General features: G+C 46.9%; 1 protein-coding gene across 3 annotated transcripts in view; it reads right to left on the bottom strand.

Annotated features, from left to right (window-relative positions):
- The window catches only part of HIBCH (3-hydroxyisobutyryl-CoA hydrolase), a 201,039-nt gene that overhangs the window by 163,388 nt on the left and 16,892 nt on the right, over positions 1 to 20,759 (bottom strand). For all 3 annotated transcript variants that reach the window (XM_033946048.1, XM_033946047.1, XM_033946046.1), the window contains one exon: positions 3,188 to 3,272. In XM_033946048.1, coding sequence (XP_033801939.1) covers positions 3,188 to 3,272 — 85 coding nt within the window. The remainder of the gene's footprint in view (positions 1 to 3,187; positions 3,273 to 20,759) is intronic.

Consider the following 20,759-nt stretch of genomic DNA (forward strand, 5'->3'; position numbering starts at 1 on the left):
TCAAATGAGGAGTGACTATCCAAAATTATCCAAAGAATTTTAATACATTAAGTTGATAGGGTAGGGGTTCCTTCCAAACAGGGAGGGTAGGGAAGAATATCCAGGCAAGCCCTTTGACTTGTTGAGATTATCTAACAAATTCAGACTGAAATCAGGTACAATATCTAGTTTGCTAAAAACATCTGGAATCATCTGAGTGTCCCACGAATCAACTACCAATACAAATGGAAATTTGGCAGAGCTGCACTGCTTTGCCTTCAAGGCTTCTGAAGCATATTTAAACTGGTTAGGGAACATTTTCCTGCACAAACCTCTACAACCACCACTACATAAAAGCCTCTTCAGACACCACAATGGGCATATTCTGAAAGAGGGACAGTAATTTTGGAAGAGCCATCATTTCATCAATTTAATCCTCCAGAACAATTAAATGGGTAGCGCCACCATCTTTCCAAACCCTTCTTTATCAAATAGGAACTTGCAAATACCTAACAAAACTTCTAGACATTTAATTCAAGGTCATCTAATACTTAATGGCCTTACACAAGGAAAATGTCAGCTATGGCAGAGATTTATCCTAACTGATCTTTAAAAGTCAAGAGAGACTATAACACTGAGTGATCCCAATCATTGTGGGACTGAAGTCGTTGGATTTTGTGCACACATAGAAATAAAATCAGCAAATTACTGTAATAACACTGATCAGCAAACCTTTTGTATAATGTCTGTTATTTTAGGAGCCTTTTTACAAAGCCCTGCAAATTCTGAGCCTAGCACATGGTAGCACGCACTAAACCCAGATTTAGCAAAGGACTTTCTCTTTCCTTTTTTGTTTGTTTTTACAGATCCCACACTAATTTTTCTATTAGTACGCAGCACTTGCAAAAGAAATAGTGTGGGAGCAATTAAATTAGAGTTATTTAGTTAGCAGGATTGACGAGACTCGGCAAGATCTCCGTAGCATCTTAGATTGACACCAGGCAGACATCATACCTCCTTAGACAAGTCTGGATGCCTCTGTACCCCTCAGAAGGGAATCACTAACTAGTGCTGCCTGATTCAGGGAAATTTTTTCAATTTGATTTGGTCTATTGAATTGATTTTTCGATTCAATTCAATTTACTTTTCCTGCCCAATCAGGTGTTTTGTTTTTTTTAAACGGCCTGGTGGGTTTATTTTTGTAATCTCTTCACCTACCCCACCATCCCCTTTGCCCTCGCCATCCCCACACCGGTGCTGTGGTTTAAACAAAACAAAAAAGACTTTTCCACTTTCTGTTAGGTCCTAGCTCATGCTCACTCAACACCAGCTCTGGCAGGATACGCATTTCAAATCTGACATACTGTAATAACAAAATAGAAAATAAAATTAATTTTTGCTACCTTTTGTTGTCTGGTCATCCTATTATTCAAATTATGTTGGTCCCAGGCTCTGGTTTCTATTTGTCTTCTATTAACTCTCCCACCAGGGTCTGCTGCCAATTTGACGTTTTCTTCTTCCCCTGTGCTCACCATCCATCTCCCATCTCTATACCTTCCCTTCCACTGCCATATCCAACGTTTCTGTTTCTTTCCCACTGTCTACCATCTATCTATCTCTCTCTCTCTCGCTCTCCCTGCCTTGTGCCCTCTCTATTCTCCTCCATGCAGCATCTCTCCCTTCTTCCCTTCCATCATCATGTGCAACATTTCTTTCTCTCTTCATGAACCATCTCTCCCTACCCTCCACCCTATGTCCAACATTTCTCTCTCTTATCCATGCATGTTCCCTCCCTTCCACCATATGCAAGATTTCTCCTTTTCACCCCTTTCTACCTCTGTTTACTCCTGGCAGAATTCTCTGCAAAAAAATTCAAAATTCTGCACAAAAAATTAGCAAATTCTGCAAGTTTGTCAAAAATTAAACAATATTTTTGCTATTATCCATATTTGCATATTATTTAAAACATTTAAAATAAAATGTTTTTCTTCTACCTTTGCTGTCCGGATGTTTTATTTTTCCATCATGTTGGTTCCAATTTCTTTTTCTATTTTTCTGTTGTCTGCTAATTCTCCTTCAAGAGGCTGCTATCCATTTGTCTTTTCTACTCTCTCCTGTCTATTCCCTCACTACACCTGCCTCAGACATATTGATCATTCCTTTTTAGTTATTTTCTGCCTCTTTCCTACCCTTCTCCTCTTTTTCACTTTTCAGCTGCCTATCAAATTTCCATCTTCTCTCCCATTCCCCATCTCATTCCATCCTCAGCCCTCCATTCCCTTTCATCTTCACTGTACCTCCATTACCATATTTCTACCCTCTGTTATATCTATCATCTTATCCATTTCCTTGCCACCCTCTCCTCCCTTCTCAGGGTTCTACCATTCTCAGCATCTTTCTTCCTCCATCCTTATGGCCCAGGATCTCCTCCCCACCCTCATAGCCCGATATCTCCCTATCTCTTTCCTGCTGCACTCTCCCACATGGTCCAGCATGTCTTCCACTCTCTTCCCTCACTCCCCATTTTCAGGCATCTCTCCATTACTCCGTTCTGCTTTTGGATACAGCTCCTTCTTTCTCTCCTTCCATCTGCTGTGTATCTCTCTCTCTCCCTCATCTACCTCCATGTCCAACACTTCTCTCTCTCTCCCTTCCTTGTGCCCTAGGTAAAATCTCTCTATCCCTCTCCATACACCATATCTCCCTTCCTCCTCTCAATTATATGCAATTTCATCCTCTCCCCTCAACATGCATGTCTCCTTCAACTCCCCCTGTGCCACCAACTTTCCTTCTCTTACCTCTTCCCTCCCCCTGTGTCACCAACTTTTCTTCCTCTCCTCCCCTGTACTACAAGGTTTGCTTCTTCGGGTCAAGGTATCAGCAATGACTCCACATGCTGCCTGCCACTAACCCGGAAGTCTCCCCTCTGCCACAGAAAAACTTCTAGGTCAGTGGCAGGCAGCGTGTGGGAATTGCTGCCGATACCGCGACATGGAGAGATTCTATGCTGATACGGCCAGCATGGCGAGATTCCTCCCTCCCATCCCCCTGTGTAGTAGTTTTCCATCTCTCCCTCCCATCTCCTGTGCAGTTTCATATATATGAATGCTGCAACATATTCAAACAAAGCAATGCAAAGTATATACCTGTTTGCAGTATATACCTGTTTGCTTTCAGCTTTAAATTACTCCTGGTCATTATTGCTTACCTCGGATATCGCCCCCTGCACAAAAAGCCTTTCCTCCTGTTCCCTTTATAATTATTACAAATGTTTTGGGATCTTCTTCCCATACCTAACAAAGAAACAAAAAACAGAATGTCAAATTACACAGAAAGACAGTAATTTTATAGTAAGCTGTTAAATTTATGAAGTCAGTATGTATATACTTTCATTTTGAAAATACATCCATAGAAAGTACTCGCATTTATATCTAGTATTTACTATGTACAAAAATGGCAACTGTATGTAACTAGGCCCCTTAAATGTGTAACTGCAGAGAAAAGTAGTGCTTATATGGATAAGTGACCTAAATACCCTAAGTATTACACTATAACATAACAATCAGCTTATATACCACAAGACTGTGAAGTTCTATGTGATTTACAAAAAGTAGGATGTACAATTAGATGGAGAAATGAGTTACCCAAATATCCGACAAATAAGTATGTTTTTAAAAACCACCTAAATTCCAAATAAAAACTGGAGGACATGATCAAATGATCCAAATCCTTTCCCCATAAAGCCACCTGCTAAGACAAAAGATGTTGGTGATTTTAAGTTTACAACCTTTTACGGGCGGAAAGGCAAAATTCAAATGTGAACTTCTCCTGTGTTTATTAGTTATAAAAGAAAAAAGATAAGCTAAATATTTAGGGGTAAGACCAAACAAAACCCTGTTAAAAAAAAACCAACAAAAAACAACCAAACTTAGGGCTCCTTTTACTAAGCTGTGTTAGCGTTTTTAGGACATTCAGCATTTTAGCGTGCAATAAACCCGCGCTACGTGGGTGGAGCATGGGTGGAAACATGGACAGGCTCCCATTTACACATGCAACTTACAGAACACTTTAAGTTATGTGCATCCTTGACACATTTAAGTGCTCACAGTTACCCGAGGTCTGTGGCCAGTGTACCAGTTGATGCTTAAATGTAAGGTACACCGATGCCAGGTTATGTTAGCATCTATAGTGCAATCTGTACACCCAAATTCCATTACAGAATTGCACCGTATCTGGGAACTTAAATGGAGGTGCATATGATTAGTAGTAGTAGTCTCCAAAAATTTACATGCATATTTCGGAAAATCAAGAATCTGCACACATGTCCAAACCTTGCCCACAAAAATGACTTTGCTCATCATATAAGTGCAAGATAGCATTACTTGCCTACTTTCACCCTCATATGTTGCAGCATCCGCTATAATAATTCCCTTAGTGTGTGTGCGTGCGCCATAGCTCCGTGGCCGGTAGAATGTTAAAGAGTGCGTGCAAGTTCGGAGCTGACGGCGACCGAGCTACAGGAGGGAAGGCCACAACCACTGCCGATCCCCGGTCGCACGGACCTTCTCCTCTGCCTCCACTCTCCCCTCTGAGTCAGAGCACTGTTGCAGCTCTCAGGAGCTGTGCTCTCTGTCTGCCCAGCAGTGAACCAATACCCCTTACCTCTGAATTTCAGTTCTTTGGGCGGGTAGAGGATGAAGATTTGGAGAGAGAGAGGGGGAGAGGAAGAGGGGCCAAGGAGAGAGACAGAAAGATAGTGGCAAAAGAGAGAGAGAGAAAGAGACAGAAAGACACACAGACAGCGGCCAAGGAGAGAAAGAGACAGACACACACACAGACAGCGGCCAACAAGAGAGAGACAGAAAGACAGCGGCAAATGAGAGAGAGAGAGAGAGAAAGAGACAGAAAGACAGACATACAGCAGAGAGAGAGAGAGAGAGAGAGACGGTGACAGAAAGACAGACATACAGTGGCCAAGGAGAAAAAGAGACAGACAGCAGCCAAGGAGAGAGAGAGAGAGAGAGAGAGAGATACAGCGGCCAAGGAGAGAGAGAGGGAGAAAGAGACAAAAAGACACACAGACAGTGGTCAAGGAGACACACAGAAAGAAAGACAGACAGCGGCCAAAGAGAAAGAGAGAGAGAGACAGACAGTGGCCAAGGAGAGAGAGAGAGACAGAAAGACAGACAGTGGCCAAGGAGAGAGAGAGAGAGAGAGAGAGAGAGACAGAAAGACAGACAGTGGCCAAGGAGAGAGAGAGAGAGAGAGACAGAAAGACAGACAGTGGCCAAGGAGAGAGAGAGACAGAAAGACAGACAGTGGCCAAGGAGAGAGAGACAGAAAGACAGACAGTGGCCAAGGAGAGAGAGAGAGAGAGAGACAAAAAGACAGACAGTGGCCAAGGAGAGAGAGAGAGAGAGAGACAGAAAGACAGACAGTGGCCAAGGAGAGAGAGAGAGAGACAGAAAGACAGACAGTGGCCAAGGAGAGAGAGAGAGAGACAGAAAGACAGACAATGGCCAAGGAGAGAGAGAGACAGAAAGACAGACAGTGGCCAAGGAGAGAGAGAGAGAGAGACAGAAAGACAGACAATGGCCAAGGAGAGAGAGAGAGAGACAGAAAGACAGACAATGGCCAAGGAGAGAGAGAGAGAGAGAGACAGAAAGACAGACAATGGCCAAGGAGAGAGAGAGAGAGAGAGACAGAAAGACAGACAATGGCCAAGGAGAGAGAGAGAGAGAGAGACAGAAAGACAGACAGTGGCCAAGGAGAGAGAGAGAGAGAGAGACAGAAAGACAGACAGTGGCCAAGGAGAGAGAGACAGACAGACAGAAAGACAGACAGTGGCCAAGGAGAGAGAGAGAGAGATAGAAAGACAGACAGACAGTGGCCAAGGAGAGAGAGAGAGAGATAGAAAGACAGACAGACAGTGGCCAAGGAGAGAGAGAGAGAGAGAGAGACAGAAAGACAGACAGTGGCCAAGGAGAGAGAGAGAGAGAGAGACAGAAAGACAGACAGTGGCCAAGGAGAGAGAGAGAGAGACAGAAAGACAGACAGTGGCCAAGGAGAGAGAGAGAGAGACAGAAAGACAGACAATGGCCAAGGAGAGAGAGAGACAGAAAGACAGACAGTGGCCAAGGAGAGAGAGAGAGAGAGACAGAAAGACAGACAATGGCCAAGGAGAGAGAGAGAGAGAGACAGAAAGACAGACAATGGCCAAGGAGAGAGAGAGAGAGACAGAAAGACAGACAATGGCCAAGGAGAGAGAGAGAGAGAGAGACAGAAAGACAGACAATGGCCAAGGAGAGAGAGAGAGAGAGAGACAGAAAGACAGACAATGGCCAAGGAGAGAGAGAGAGAGACAGAAAGACAGACAGTGGCCAAGGAGAGAGAGAGAGAGAGAGAGACAGAAAGACAGACAGTGGCCAAGGAGAGAGAGACAGACAGACAGAAAGACAGACAGTGGCCAAGGAGAGAGAGAGAGAGATAGAAAGACAGACAGACAGTGGTCAAGGAGAGACACAGAAAGACAGACAGACAGATAGTGGCCAAAGAGAGAGAAAGACACACAGACAGTGGTCAAGGAAAGACACAGAAAGAAAGATAGACAGACAGCAGCCAGAGAGAGAGAGAGACAGAAAGAAAGAAAGACAGTGGCCAGAGAGAAAGATAGCAATACTGGGTCAGATCGATGGTCCACCTAGCCCAGTATCCAACTTTCAGCAGTGGCCATTTCAAGTCACAAGTGCTTGGTAGAATCCCAAATAGCAGCAGCATTCTATGCTACTGAACTCATGGCAAACACTGGCTTCCCTCACTTCTATTCCAATAACAGATATGGAATGTTTCCTCCAGGAGCTTCTTCTGTACGTGTTGCCAAGGGTGTTGTAAAAGTTGTTTGTGTTGATTATAAAATTTACTAATTTATATGTGTACTTCCAAATTCTACATGCTAACATTTACACCTGCTCTCAGATAGGTGAAACATCTGCCTCCAGTGAAGGTACTGTTGCTGACAGATTTGTGTGCTTTATTTTTTGAAAACAAAAACAACCCAACAATACTAAGGTTAATTATTTTATTTTTATTTATTCAATTTTCTATACCGTCCTCCCAGGGGAGCTCAGAATGGTTTACATGCATTTATTCAGGTACTCAAGCAGTTTTTCCCTCTCTGTCCCGGCGGGCTCACAATCTATCTAATGTACCTTGGGCAATGGGGGGATTAAGTGATTTGCCCAGGGTCACAAGGAGCAGCGTGGGTTTGAACCCACAACCTCAATCACCGTGCTGCCTGATTAACCTAGACATTGTGTTATAGAACTGATCTTATGATCCAGGCAATTTTTTTTAAACATATTCTACATATAGGACCCAATTCTAAAAATGGTGGCAAAAAAAAAAAACCACCACAGGCTGTTGTAGACAAGAAAACATTAAATGGTTTCAAAGAAGGTTTGGATAGATTCCTAGAAGAAAAAGGGATTGAGGGGTATAGATAGGTATAGACCATTGCTCAGGCAATGGGCCTGATGGGCCGCCGCGGGAGCGGACCGCTGGGCAGGATGGACCTATGGTCTGCCCCAGCGGAGGCAACCTCTTATGTTCTTACATGCTAAGCACTATTCTATAAACAGCGCTAAATGGTAAGTGCCTAACTTTAGGCACGAGCATTCATTCCAACTGAACATTGGTGTAAATCCTCATACCTAAATTAGGAGTGGATTCCCAGCATGCATAAAATGCAGAAATGCCTATTATCCACCCATGACCCCTCCCATGGCCACACCCCCTTTTTGGAGATGTGTGTAGAATTTAAAGCACAGATCCCAAAGCCTAAAATTATGTGCATAAATTTTAAAAGTTAATGCCAATTAGCGCCAATAATTTATCAGCACTAATTGGTTCGTTATTCAATTAAACTATGCATGCAAATTGGGCATATGGGCACCATATATAGAATTTAGGGGATAATGTTTCATTTTGTGTGCATAAATGCTTTAAAAAAATAACCCACAAAGGCAACATGAAAGAAAAAACTATCAGTTTGTCTCCTAACATGTTTAATGTAATGCCAAATACATAAAGGAAGTTTTTTTTAACTTTTTTAAAACTTTTATTAAAAATTTGATAGATCGCCTATGCAGTTTCAAGGCAGTGTACATAAAAAATAAGTAGGTTTTGTACAAAGACCTACACATAAAAGGTCATAAATAGACATACACTTATCCCTCCATATTTGCGGTTTCAGCAATCGTGGTTTCGATTATTCACTGTTTTTAGTTTGCTAGCTCCTCCCCAAAATTACATCAGCTTGCATAGAGAAATCACTTATTCCAAGTCTTTACAGAGAAAATCGCTGATTCCCAGCATTCTCTTCACCGTGTTTTTGCCTCTCCTTCAGGAACAGGCCAGGTCTCCCACCATGTTATTTGCGGTTTTACCATATTCACGATGGTTTTTAATAGAAAACAGCAAATAACACATGAAAAAGTTATTCACGGTTTTTCTGTATTCATGGGTCTGTTAATCCCCTATCACAGCGAATACAGAGAGAGAAGTGTATAAACTTACAGATACAATAGGAAAGAGAAAAGGAAGAACCACAATTTCAAAATAGGAAAGAAAACATAAAAGGTAAAATCAAAAGGAAGGGTAGAGTTAAATTACTTAGTACTATTAAAAGCCTATCAAAATAGCAAGTTGCTAATATACTATACTATCCAAGACACAGACATTGGAGGTTTTTTGGCCAATGATTGAAGCTAGATCTGGGGCAGTGATTCCGCTATATGATTAATTTCAGCGGTCTGTCCCTTTTGCTGAGGTCTTTTTCCTCCATTTCAATAAATAAAAATGATAGTATCCTCCGATATATTTATAAAGTAACAAGTGCATTGGGACTGCTGGGTTTCCACTATAGATGTGTATAGCAATATATTCTTGTGGATCCCATTCCCTTTTGCGATTTAGAATTTTGCAAAAGCCAGAGAGAAGCTGGGAAAGAAGGTTAAGTGCAAAGCTTTTCTAAATTTCAGTATGTACTTTGACTAAAAGTATCGTGATTGACATGTAGAAAAAGTTCAATCATCAAATTGTCAGTGGGTTTTTCTGGACTAAGTTAATATATTTGCATTTTGGAAAACACCATGATTGGTCTCTACTTCTGGGATATTTCAAAATAATTAACACAAAACGTGTGGGGGTATTTTTACTTTATTTATTTCTCTGAAAATATCCACAAAGATTTGCACCTTCTTTTTTTTTTTTTTGTGTAACTCTTTATTTAAACACTGCGAGACATGTACAACGTGTACCATGTTGGCAAAACCACACAATCAGGAATACAGTGTATACATTGATATACCCCCCTCCCCCCCACACAACATGTCCCCTTCCCGTCCCACCCCACCCCTACTCCCCCCGCCCCCCCCCCACGACCCTCTGTATTACTCATCCCCCAGTAACATCTAAAACCCCCCCCCACACATGGAATAACAGAAAGGAAGAAGTAGCAGGACATAATCCTAAAATGAAAACTCGGCAATGGATGCCCCACTTCGGAAAAGCACCTTCTAAGATTGCATTACAAATTACTCAGATTTTCCCTCCATCTCTAGGAACCTTCCCCATAGGTCCTCAAATTGTTGCCTTTGGCGCGTAAGTAGAGCAGAGAGCCTAAATTTCTCACACACCCATCCCAATTTCACTCGCATCATCGCCACCGTAGGTATCGTATGGCTCTTCCAAAGAGATGCCAGTACAAGTCTAGCAGCTGTAAAAGCCAGTCTAGCCAACCTGTCCTGCGTGGCCTCCACTGTCCCAGGGAGTACCCCCAGCAAAGCCGCCCCCGCTCCAAACGGTAATTGACATTGCAAGAGACTCCCCACATAACTGAACACCTGAGTCCAATAGTCCACAAGACGAGGACACTCCCACCACATATGCAAAAATGTACCCCTCAGACCACACCCTCTCCAACAGTCCCCCATGCATGAGGCATTCATCTTCGCAAGCACCACAGGAGTAACATACCATCTCACTAGGAGCTTAAGAGCATTTTCAACCAATTGTGGAGCCACCGCCACATGATGTATGCGCAATGCTATTTGTTCCCATTCCTCAGTCGTATAGGTAATCCCCAAATCTACCTCCCAAGCCCGCATATAGGAAGTCTTCCGATCCGGGTCAGCCAGCAGTAAGCGATATAATTGAGAAATGCAGCCCCGACGCACTGGGTCCCCCAACATTAACTCAAACCTCGAGCGCTTATATGCTGTAGGGTCCCCCGCTTTAAAGCGCATAACATAATCCTTCACCTGTAGATAGGGGAATATATCACGCTGCTCCAAATGGAAAGAGGCCTTGACCTCAGGAAACCCACGAATACGCTCCCCCTCCAGCAGCTGGCCAAACCATCTCAGCCCACCTCGCTCCCATCTACAAAAGACTCCACCCTCCCTACCCGGCACAAAATCCTCCGCATACCGAATAGGCAAAAAATGGAGACCCCGTATCCTACCCACCAGTTTTCTACACGCCCCCTTCCAGATCCGAAGCGTCCATCGTATAAAAGGGTTAGAGATAGCAGCAATATCCATCTCCCGCAAGCCCACCCACGGTAGATAAGACATAGCCGGTATACCCCTAGGATCCCCCAATAGGCCCAATTCCACCTGAACCCACAATTTAGCCGGGTTCGCATGCCAGTCCACAACCGCCCTAAGCTGCGCCGCCCTATAGTAGAGTTCCAAATTGGGTAATCCCAGTCCCCCCTCCTCCTTAAATTTGAACATGGCATATCTCGCAACCCGAGGACGCCTACCCCTCCATATAAACTGCAAAAGCGTCCTATGCCAGCGAATAAAATAGGCTTTAGGGACTTCAACCGGAAGCACTTGAAAGAGGTAAAGAAATCTGGGCAGGACCATCATACGTATCACCTCCATTCTGCCCATCCAGGAAAGGTACAGAGGGTCCCATCTATCAAGATCCCGTCGCAATGTCTCTCCCAAAGGGAGATAGTTAAGGCGGAACAGGGTATCCCACTCCACCCCAAGCCATATCCCCAGGTATTTAATAGGGCCCGTCACCCACCGGAAGGGTACCCCCTTTTGCAGTTCCAGGGCCTCCGCCGCTGGTACCGAAATATTCAAGATCTCCGTCTTAGACAAATTAGCTTTAAAGCCTGATATCCGCCCATAATCTCGCATCAAATCCCGCAACACCAGAAGCGACCTCTCCGACCCCTCCACTATGGCCAAAATATCATCTGCGAAGAGGGACAATTTATGTTCCTCCCCCTGCACCCGCACCCCTTTCACAAGCCTAGACAGACGGATACTTTGAGCCAAAGGCTCGATCACCAAAGCAAACAACAGCGGAGAAAGCGGGCACCCCTGCCTCGTCCCTCGATGCAATTCAAAGGGCTTGGAATAGACCCCATTAACTTTGACACAAGCCATCGGGTTGTGGTAAAGCGTAAGAATCCAAGAAATAAAACGCGACCCGAATCCCATCTGGCGGAGAACCGCCTCCATAAACGTCCAATCCACCCGGTCGAACGCCTTTTCGGCATCCACCGCCACCGCCACCCACGGAGATCCTGATCTACGAGCCGCCCACACCAAGTTCAGCACCCGCCTAACACCATCAGCCGCCTGACGCCCCCCAATAAACCCCACCTGATCCGGGTGGATCAGGTCCGGCATATGAGTCGCCATCCTATCGGCCAGAATACGGGCCATGATTTTTGTATCTATTCCTAATAGAGAGATAGGTCTATAACTGCCACACAAAGACACATCTTTCCCTGGCTTAGGAATTATCGTAATCCCTGCCAAGCGCATATAGAAAGGTAAACGCTCTCCCTCATTCAGAGAATTAAATAATCTAGTTAGCAAGGGTGCAACCAATGGAGAAAGTTTCTTATAGAACAGCCCCGTAAACCCGTCTAGTCCGGGGGACTTTCCCGGCTTCAAATGTCTAATAACATGTAGCACCTCCTCCACCGTGATATCCCCCTCCAGCCCCAGTGCATCCGAGCTAGATAGGGTAGGCAACCCCAAATCCCTCAAATATGCTTGGCTCTCTACCTCCGAGCCCTTAAGCTCTGGGGTATAAAGCTCCTGGTAAAACTCCCGAAACCGCCGCTGAATGCCTACCTCGTCAGTAATTACCGTGCCGTCACGCTCCTTAATAGCCAAAATATTACTCCTAGACTGCTTCAATTTGACCCTTTGAGCCAAAAGTTTGCTAGCCCGATTTCCTGATTCAAAATATTTAAGCCTCAGCTTCTCAAGATTAAACTTCATCTTCCAACTTCCCCAGGGCCATTCGGGTTTCCTGAAGCCGAAGCCTCAACTGCGGGCCCCCCTGTCCCCTCTTATGTTGATCCACCAAAGTGCGTAGCGTCTCCCGGAGCTGCAATTCCTCCTGCTGCCGGGACTTTTTCTTATAGGCAGCTATAGATATCAATTCCCCCCTTAACACCCCTTTTAAACTTTCCCAGATCGTCATGGGGGAGAACTGATCCACATTGTTAAACTCTAAGAAATCATAAATCCCCGTTTCCAACTTTTGCACTATTGTCGGATCTCCCAGCAGGGCATCGTTCAGTCTCCAATACGTATCTCCCCCCCGAGGACCTCCCCATTTCAGATCCACCCAGAGCGGGGCATGGTCTGACCATCCAATGGTATTAATCTTGGTATCTATCACTCTACCCCCCCCCACCCTTTATCCACACATAGCAGATCAATGCGAGTGTATACCTCATGCACAGGGGAGTAGAACGTGTAGTCCCGCCCCATCCAATGTTGAACCCGCCACCCATCCTCCACATTAAGAACTTCCAGAAATCTCTCCAGACATTTTCTATCCCTCTTAAGTTTATCACCCCCCTTGCCCGTGGAATCCCTCTCTGGGTTAAGAACCAAATTAAAATCCCCCCCCACCACCACAGGCCCCACCTTAACCGCCAAAATTTTAGACAGGAGGAGGTCAAAAAAGTGACCCTGTTGAGAATTAGGTGCATACAAATTAACCAACGTTACCCGAGTTCCATCAACAGTACCAGTCCAGATAAGCCACCTCCCACCTTCATCCCTCCATTCCCTGTCTGGGACCACCCGCAACCTATGGGAGAACAAAATCCCCACCCCCGCCTTTTTCCGCTCCACCCTATTGGAAGCCCAAACCCTCACAGGATACTCCCGAAACTGTACCAGCTTTTCCCCAGCTTTTACAAAATGAGTTTCTTGAATAAAACAAATATCAAAACGTAGGCGCTTAACCTCTTTCAACAACAATTGCCGTTTACGTGGCATGTTAAGCCCCTTAACATTCAAACTGCCCAATCTAAGCACATTATCCCCCCCATCCCCCACTAAAGACAGCACACCCATCACCCCTGCACCTCCCCCCACCTTCTCTCTTCGTAACCCAGTCCCCCCCCTCCCAGTCCCACCCTCCCTCCATCGTCCCCCCATCTCCCCAACTCTCCCCGCCCCCCTCCCCACCAAACCCACACTCCCATTCTCCCCACTCCCTCCAAGACTTCAAGTGACTTCACCACCCCCCCATGTCGCCTTTGTGATACCTCCCGTCCCCACATCCACGCTCATACTCAACATGTCCCCCCCCCAAGCACTCCCCATACCATCCCCCATACATGCCCAGTCACACTCCCAAAGTCACCACTAGTTCAGCATCAGAGTCCAAGACCCAGTAACGGCTAAGCGCATCCGCCCTCAGCCAGCCGCTCAGGTGTCCGGGGCCGCAGCTGCCCTCTGCTCGTCTGCTCCTCCCTCCTGTCGAGCGCTCTGCCGTCCTCTCCGCCTCTGGGGCACCGCTTTCCACTGATACCGCTCCAACTTCTGCGCCGCCACTTTGCTCAAAACAGAATCTCCCATTTTCACCAGGCCCTCCTTCAGAAGCACCGCCTGCAGCTCCGCCACGGTCGTCACCCGCTTATGCACTCCATTGAAAGTAACCAGTAGCCCAAACGGGAACAGCCATCTATATCTCAAGTTATTCTGCTTCATCACGTCCAGCAACGGGCGAAACTCCCTCCTCTTCTGCAAAGTGATACTCGAGAGATCCTGAAATATCTCCACTTTCAAATTCTTCCAAGAGATAACGCCCAAGTCTCTAGCTTTCTTCACCAGACGATCCTTATCGGGGAAGTGGTGGATGCAAGCAATAATATCTCTTGGGTAATCCCCAGTCTTCGGACCCAGGGTTCGGTGCGCCCTATCTACTCTCAGGCTCCCAGTAGTGTCGTCAGGGGCCCCACCATCCGCCAGCAGGAACCGGCTGAGCTCCTGCACCACAGCCGCAGCGTCCCCATACTCAGCTGTGTCTGGAACTCCCCGGATCCGGACATTATTCCTTCGGGATCTATTTTCCAGGTCCTCCACTTGAGCACAACAGTCCAGAAGATCTTTTTGGACTGCCTTCACCTGGGTTGAGAGTCCCAGAACCGACTCTTCCTGCTCCCCCAAGCGCTTTTCAGTGTCCTCCACTCTGCCCAGCAAGTCTGCAAAGTCCTGCCTGATCTCCTTTACGGCCTCTTTAATTTTGCCTTTTACAGCCGCCACCTCCTCTTTAATTTCAGTGGCCCACAGTTTCAGGTCGGCTTTTGTAACCGCCGCCGCCGACCCTGCTCGCCGTAGCCTCGGGGAAGCACCGCGCTCTGATTCCTCTTCCGACGCGCTGTCTCCCGACTCGCGCGCGGACATGCCCGAGGTCCCGCGCACGTGGCGTTGGCCTCCCTGCTCACCGCCACGCTCCGTCGATCTGCCGTACTCCACTCGCTTTTTGGTCGGCATCCCTCAAGTGCCCCGGGCTTCCCCCACACTCGTCCAACCTCGGGCGCTCTGAAATCAGCGTCCCGCAACGGGAAAGTTTTGCACTGTAGCAGGGAGAGTCAGAGCAAAGTCCCTAACCCTCCATCTTGGGTCGTGACGTCACCGGAAGTCCTTTTTTTTTTTTTTTTAAAGGCAAGCCGAGGTGGGTAGTTTAAGTGCCTCTGATCAAAAACCTGCCCCAGGAATTTCTCTACACATGCTTAGGTAAAAAGTACCAGCATTAGCAGCCAAAGTGCACATGCTGAATTAAGTGTTACTCGTTCAGCACAGGTGTGACTCAGGTAAGAGATATTACCTTTGCTGGCAGAAATGCCAAGTCCAGCAGCCGAAACATTTTATTGCAGTGGGCGGCCACAGCTGCAAGGGGAAGGGAGGGGAAAAAGAATATCAGGACCCCCCTAAAATAGACTTCCAGCTACACCCCTGCTATATGGTAAGCAATAATTGAAAACTCCACCTCTACAAATAATAGCATTTTATCCATGGGTATGGGGAGAAGCGCTAGATGGACTTTAGCAAAGCTTCTGACACGGTGCAGCATAGGTGATGATAAATAAACTGAAATTATGTGATACAGACCCTAAAGTGACAAACTTGATTAAAAGCTGGTTAAGTGAAAGACAACAAAGGGTAGTGATAAATGTACAGAGTGGTGCACCTTTTTCAAATGAAGGAAAACTCTGGAATGAGAGGGCATGGGATGAAGTTAAGAGATGATATATGCTCAGGAATAATGTAAGAAAATACTTCTTTACAGAAAGGGTGATACATGCGTGGAATAGTCTCCCGATTGAGATGAAGACTATATCTGAATTCAAGATAGCACGGGACAGGCATGTGGGATCTCTTAGGGAGAAGAGATGGTGAATGCTGTGGAGGGGCAAACAAGATAGCCCATTTGACCTTAATCTGCCGATGTTTCTATCTTTCTATTATTGCCCTCTGCAAGTTTAAAAAAAAAAAGTGAAGATGGAAGCAATGTGTCTGGGCCAATATGCTTAGATGTCCTTTTAATTATATTTGGTATAGATAATGCTTGATATACCGTCTTTCTGTGGTACAACCAAAGAATCTTACAATATATGTTATATAAAAGGTACTCTCTCTATCCTTAATTGGCTCTTAATTTACATTTTTGGTTCGTTGTTTTTTTTTTTTACCTGGGGCAATGGAGGTTTTAAATGACTTGTCCAGTTTCACAAGGAGCTACAGTGAGAATCAAGCCCTGCTCTCCTGGTTCCGAGCCCACTGCACTAACCATTTATTTAAGTGCTAGAGGGAGAAGCATGAGAACGATCAGGGGGAGAATAAAACAGCAAACACTAAAATATACAGTATTAAGAAGATTATATGAGGTAATGAATTCCTATTGCTCTTATGGGTTGTCTTCATAATGTCTGACCATATTAACTTCAAATAACTTGCAGTCACTCTGCATCTTCTAAGCAAAGTCTGTGCACTCTACCCTGGTCCATTATGTCAAGAATATGAAAAGGAAACAAAGTGAACAAAAATATACTGAAATGCTTCCACCAAAAAACAATGTTACTTACCGTAACAGTTGTTATCCAGGGACAGCAGGCAGCTATTCTCACTAGTGGGTGATGTCATCCAACAGAGCCCCTATACGGACGTCTCACAAGCATATTTTGCTTGAAGAAACTCAGAAGTTTCGAGATGCCCGCACCGCGCATGCACCAGTGCCTTCCCGCCCGATGGTCCGGGCGTGTCTCCTCAGTTCAGGTAGCTAGCAGAGAAGCCAACCCAGGGGAGATGGGTGGGACGTGAGAATAGCTGCCTGCTGTCCCTGGATAACAACTGTTACGGTAAATAACATTGCTTTATCCCAGGACAAGCAGGCAGGTATTCTCACTAGTGGGTGACCTCCAAGCTAACCTCAATGGGATGGTGGGAGAGTTGGCAACTTAGGAGAATAAATTTTGTAACACTGTTTGGCCAAACTGTCCATCCCTTCTGGAGAAAGTATCCAGACAATAATGAGAGGTGAATGTATGAACCGAGGACCAAGTGGCAGCCTTACAAATCTCCTCAATCGGTGTCGATCTGAGGAAGGCTACCGAGGCTGCTCTGACCTTAAGGGCTGTGACCTTACAGGGAAGGGGTAATCCAGCCTGGGCATAGCAGAAAGAGATACAAGCCGCCATCCAATTGGAGATGGTGCGCTTCAATACAGGTCGTCCCAACTTGCTTGGATCAAAGGAGACGAAAAGTTGAGGAGCAGTTCTGTGTGGTTTGGTGCGATCCAGGTAGAAAGCCAAAGCACGTTTACAGTCCAGAGTGTGAAGAGCTGATTCTCCAGGATGAGAATGAGGCTTGGAAAAAACACAGGAAGAACTATGGATTGGTTGAGATGAAATTCAGAGACCACTTTAGGCAGAAATTTCGGGTGAGTGTGGAGGACCACCTTGTCATGATGGAATACTGTGAAAGGTGAATCCGCCACCAAGGCTTGAAGCTCACTGACTCTGCGGGCAGAAGTGAGGGCAACCAGAAAACAACTTTCCAAGTGAGAAACTTCAGCGGAGCCTTGTTGAGAGGCTCAAAAGGAGGTTTCATAAGTTGAGAAAGGACCACATTAAGATCCCAAACCACTGGAGGAGGTTTGAGAGGAGGATTGACATGGAAAAGTCTTTTCATAAATCTGGAAACCACAGGATGAGCAGAGAGAGGTTTCCCTTGTAGAGGCTGATGGAAAGCCGCAATAGCTCTCAGGTGGACTCGTATAAATGTAGACTTGAGACCAGACTGAGACAGGTGTAGAAGATAGTCCAATACAGAAGACAGGGAGGCTCGCTGAGGCTCCTTATGATTTGAAACACACCAGGAAGAGAATCTAGTCCACTTCTGGGAGTAGCATTGTCGAGTAGCAGGCTTCCTGGAAGCCTCCAGCACCTCCCTCACCGCCTGGGAAAACTGGTGAGGAGCTACGTTGAGAGGAACCAAGCTGTCAGGTGGAGAGACTGCAGATTGGGGTGAAGTAGAGATCCCTGATGCTGAGTAAGCAGTGAAGGAAATACTGGTAGAAGGAATGGCTCCCTGCTGCTGAGTTGAAGAAGAAGGGAGTACCAAGGTTGTCTGGGCCACCGAGGAGCTATTAGAATCATGGTGGCATGGTCGGACCTCAATTTGACCAGTCTTTTGAATGAGAGGAAATGGAGGAAACGCATACAGAAAGCGAGTTCCCCAATCCAGGAGAAAGGCATCTGCCTCGAGACGATGCCTGGAGCAAAACTGAGGCAGTTGGAAGTTGTGGGGAGCAGCAAAGAGGTCTATCTGAGGCGTTCCCCACTGAGCAAAGATCTGATGAAGGGGGTTGTAATGTAGCGTCCATTCGTGAGGCTGGAGGAGACGACTTAAGTTGTCCGCCAAGACATTGTCCTTCCCCTGAATGTAGACAGCTTTGAGGAAGGTGTTGTGGCGAACCGCTCAATCCCAGACTCTGAGAGCTTCCTGGCAGAGGGAGGCCGAGCCCGTGCCCCCCTGCTTGTTGACGTAATACATGGCGACCTGGTTGTCTGTGCGAATTAGGACCACCATGTCGTGAAGCAGATGTTGAAATGCCTGAAGAGCATTGAAGATGGCTCTGAGCTCCAGAAGATTGATTTGATGGAGTCGGTCCGCACTGGTCCAGAATCCCTGAGTGCGAAGACCATCCAGATGAGCTCCCCACGCATAGGTCGAAGAATCGGTGGTGAGGACCTTCTGGTGGGGAGGAGTGTGAAACTGCAAACCTCTGGATAGATTCGAAGAGGTCATCCACCAAAGTAGAGACTGCCGAAGAGCAGGAGTGACTGTGATGTGCCGAGTCAAAGGGTCGGACACCTGAGTCCATTGAGAAGCCAGGGTCCACTGAGGAATCCTGAGATGAAGTCTGGCAAAAGGCGTCACATGAACTGTCAAGGCCATGTGGCCCAGGAGCACCATCATGTGTCTCGCTGAGATGGACTGGCGAGAGGACACTGACTGGCAGAGGTGAAGAAGAGCATCCAGGCGCTGAGGAGGAAGGAATGCCCTGAGCTGAATGGTGTCCAGAACCGCCCCAATGAAGGGGAGAGACTGGGCAGGCTGCAGGTGAGATTTGGGGAAGTTGATCTCGAAGACCAAACTCTGCAGGAACCGAATCGTGGACAGGGTCGCCGAGATGACCCCCGGAACCGAGGGGGCCTTGATGAGCCAGTCGTCGAAGTAGGGGAATACCTGAAGACCTTGGTTCCGGAGTGCAGCGGCCACTGCCACCAGACACTTCGTGAAGACTCTGGGAGACGAGGACAGGCCGAATGGAAGCACTCGATACTGCAGATGCAGATGTCCCACCCGAAATCTGAGGAATTTGCGAGAGGCCGGATGAATGGGAATATGAGTGTAGGCCTCCTTGAGATCCAGAGAGCATAACCAGTCGTTCTGCTCAAGGAGGGGGTAGAGAGAAGCAAGGGTCAACATGCGAAATCTCTCTTTGACTAGGAATTTGTTGAGGGCCCTGAGGTCCAGAATGGGCCGTAAGTCGCCCGTCTTCTTCGGAACAAGGAAGTACCGGGAGTAAAACCCCCGGTTGAGTTGGTCCACCGGGACCGGCTCGACGGCCCGAAGCCGAAGCAAAGCCTGAGCTTCCCGAAGAAGAAGGGCGGTCTGAGTCAAGTTTGAAGGATACTCTCTTGGAGGGTGGTCCGGAGGTACCCGATGGAATTGAAGAGAGTACCCCTCCCTGATGATAGTAAGGACCCAGAGGTCGGTGGTGACAGCCTCCCAGCGATGATAAAAGTGATGGAGGCGCTCCCCGATGGGAAAAACTGGGGGAGGCAGAACGAGGTTGGTTATGCTCTCTAAGAGACAGTCAAAAAGGCTGAGGAGCCTTGGGGACAGTAGACGGCTGAGGTTTTTGGTGAGCTTTCGGAGGAGGCTGCCGCTTCGTAGGTTGCCTCGCAGGTGGAGCTTGCCTTGGCTGATAACGCCGTTGATAAATCAAGGGCGGTCGAGAAGGTCGAGACTGCTGAGGCTTAGGCTTCGGCCGAAGAATGGACTGAAAGGACTTTTCATGATCAGACAATTTCTTCGTGACTGTCTCGATGGACTCGTCAAAAAGATCCGCCCCAGCACAAGGAACGTTAGCCAGTCGGTCCTGAAGATTCGGGTCCATGTCAATGGTACGCAGCCAGGCCAAACGGCGCATCGCCACAGAGCAGGCAGCAGCCCGGGCCGAGAGCTCGAAGGCATCATAGGAAGATTGCATCAACTGAAGACGAAGCTGGGACAGCGAAGCAACTACGTCCTCAAACTCAAAACAAGCCTGGGACTCGATGTAGGGTGTAAACTTCCGAAGTACAGGAAGAAAGAATTCCAAATAAGTGGCAATGTGGAAATTATAATTCAGAACTTGGGACGCCATCATAGAATTCTGATAGATGCGTCGTCTAAACTTATCCATGGTTCTGCCCTCGCGGCCCGGAGGCACCGAAGCATACACCTGGGCAGGATGAGACCGCTTGAGAGAGGATTCGACCAGAAGGGACTGATGCGAAAGCTGAGGTCCCTCGAAGCCCTTATGATGCACCGTGCGGTACCGAGCATCCAATTTTCCAGGGACCGCAGGGAAAGAGTAAGGAGACTCAAAACATCTCATGAAGGTCTGGTCGAGGAGCTTATGCAGAGGCAGGCGCAGGGACTCGGCTGGGGGATGAGGTAAGTGCATGGTATCGAGGTACTCCTTGGAGTATCGAGAACCAGAATCGAGGGTAATGTCCAGGTCATCCGCCATTTGTCTCAGAAACGAGGAAAAAGACAGCTGGTCGAGAAGGACTGGAGGAAGTCGAGGCCTCGGGCTCTACAGAGGCCTGCGAACAACAGGGTGAGTGAAAAACATTGGGGTCCTCGAACTCCGGTCCCGGAGGAGGA

Source organism: Geotrypetes seraphini, chromosome 5, assembly GCF_902459505.1.
Source record: "Geotrypetes seraphini chromosome 5, aGeoSer1.1, whole genome shotgun sequence".
In the NCBI taxonomy this organism is placed as follows: Eukaryota; Metazoa; Chordata; class Amphibia; order Gymnophiona; family Dermophiidae; genus Geotrypetes; species Geotrypetes seraphini.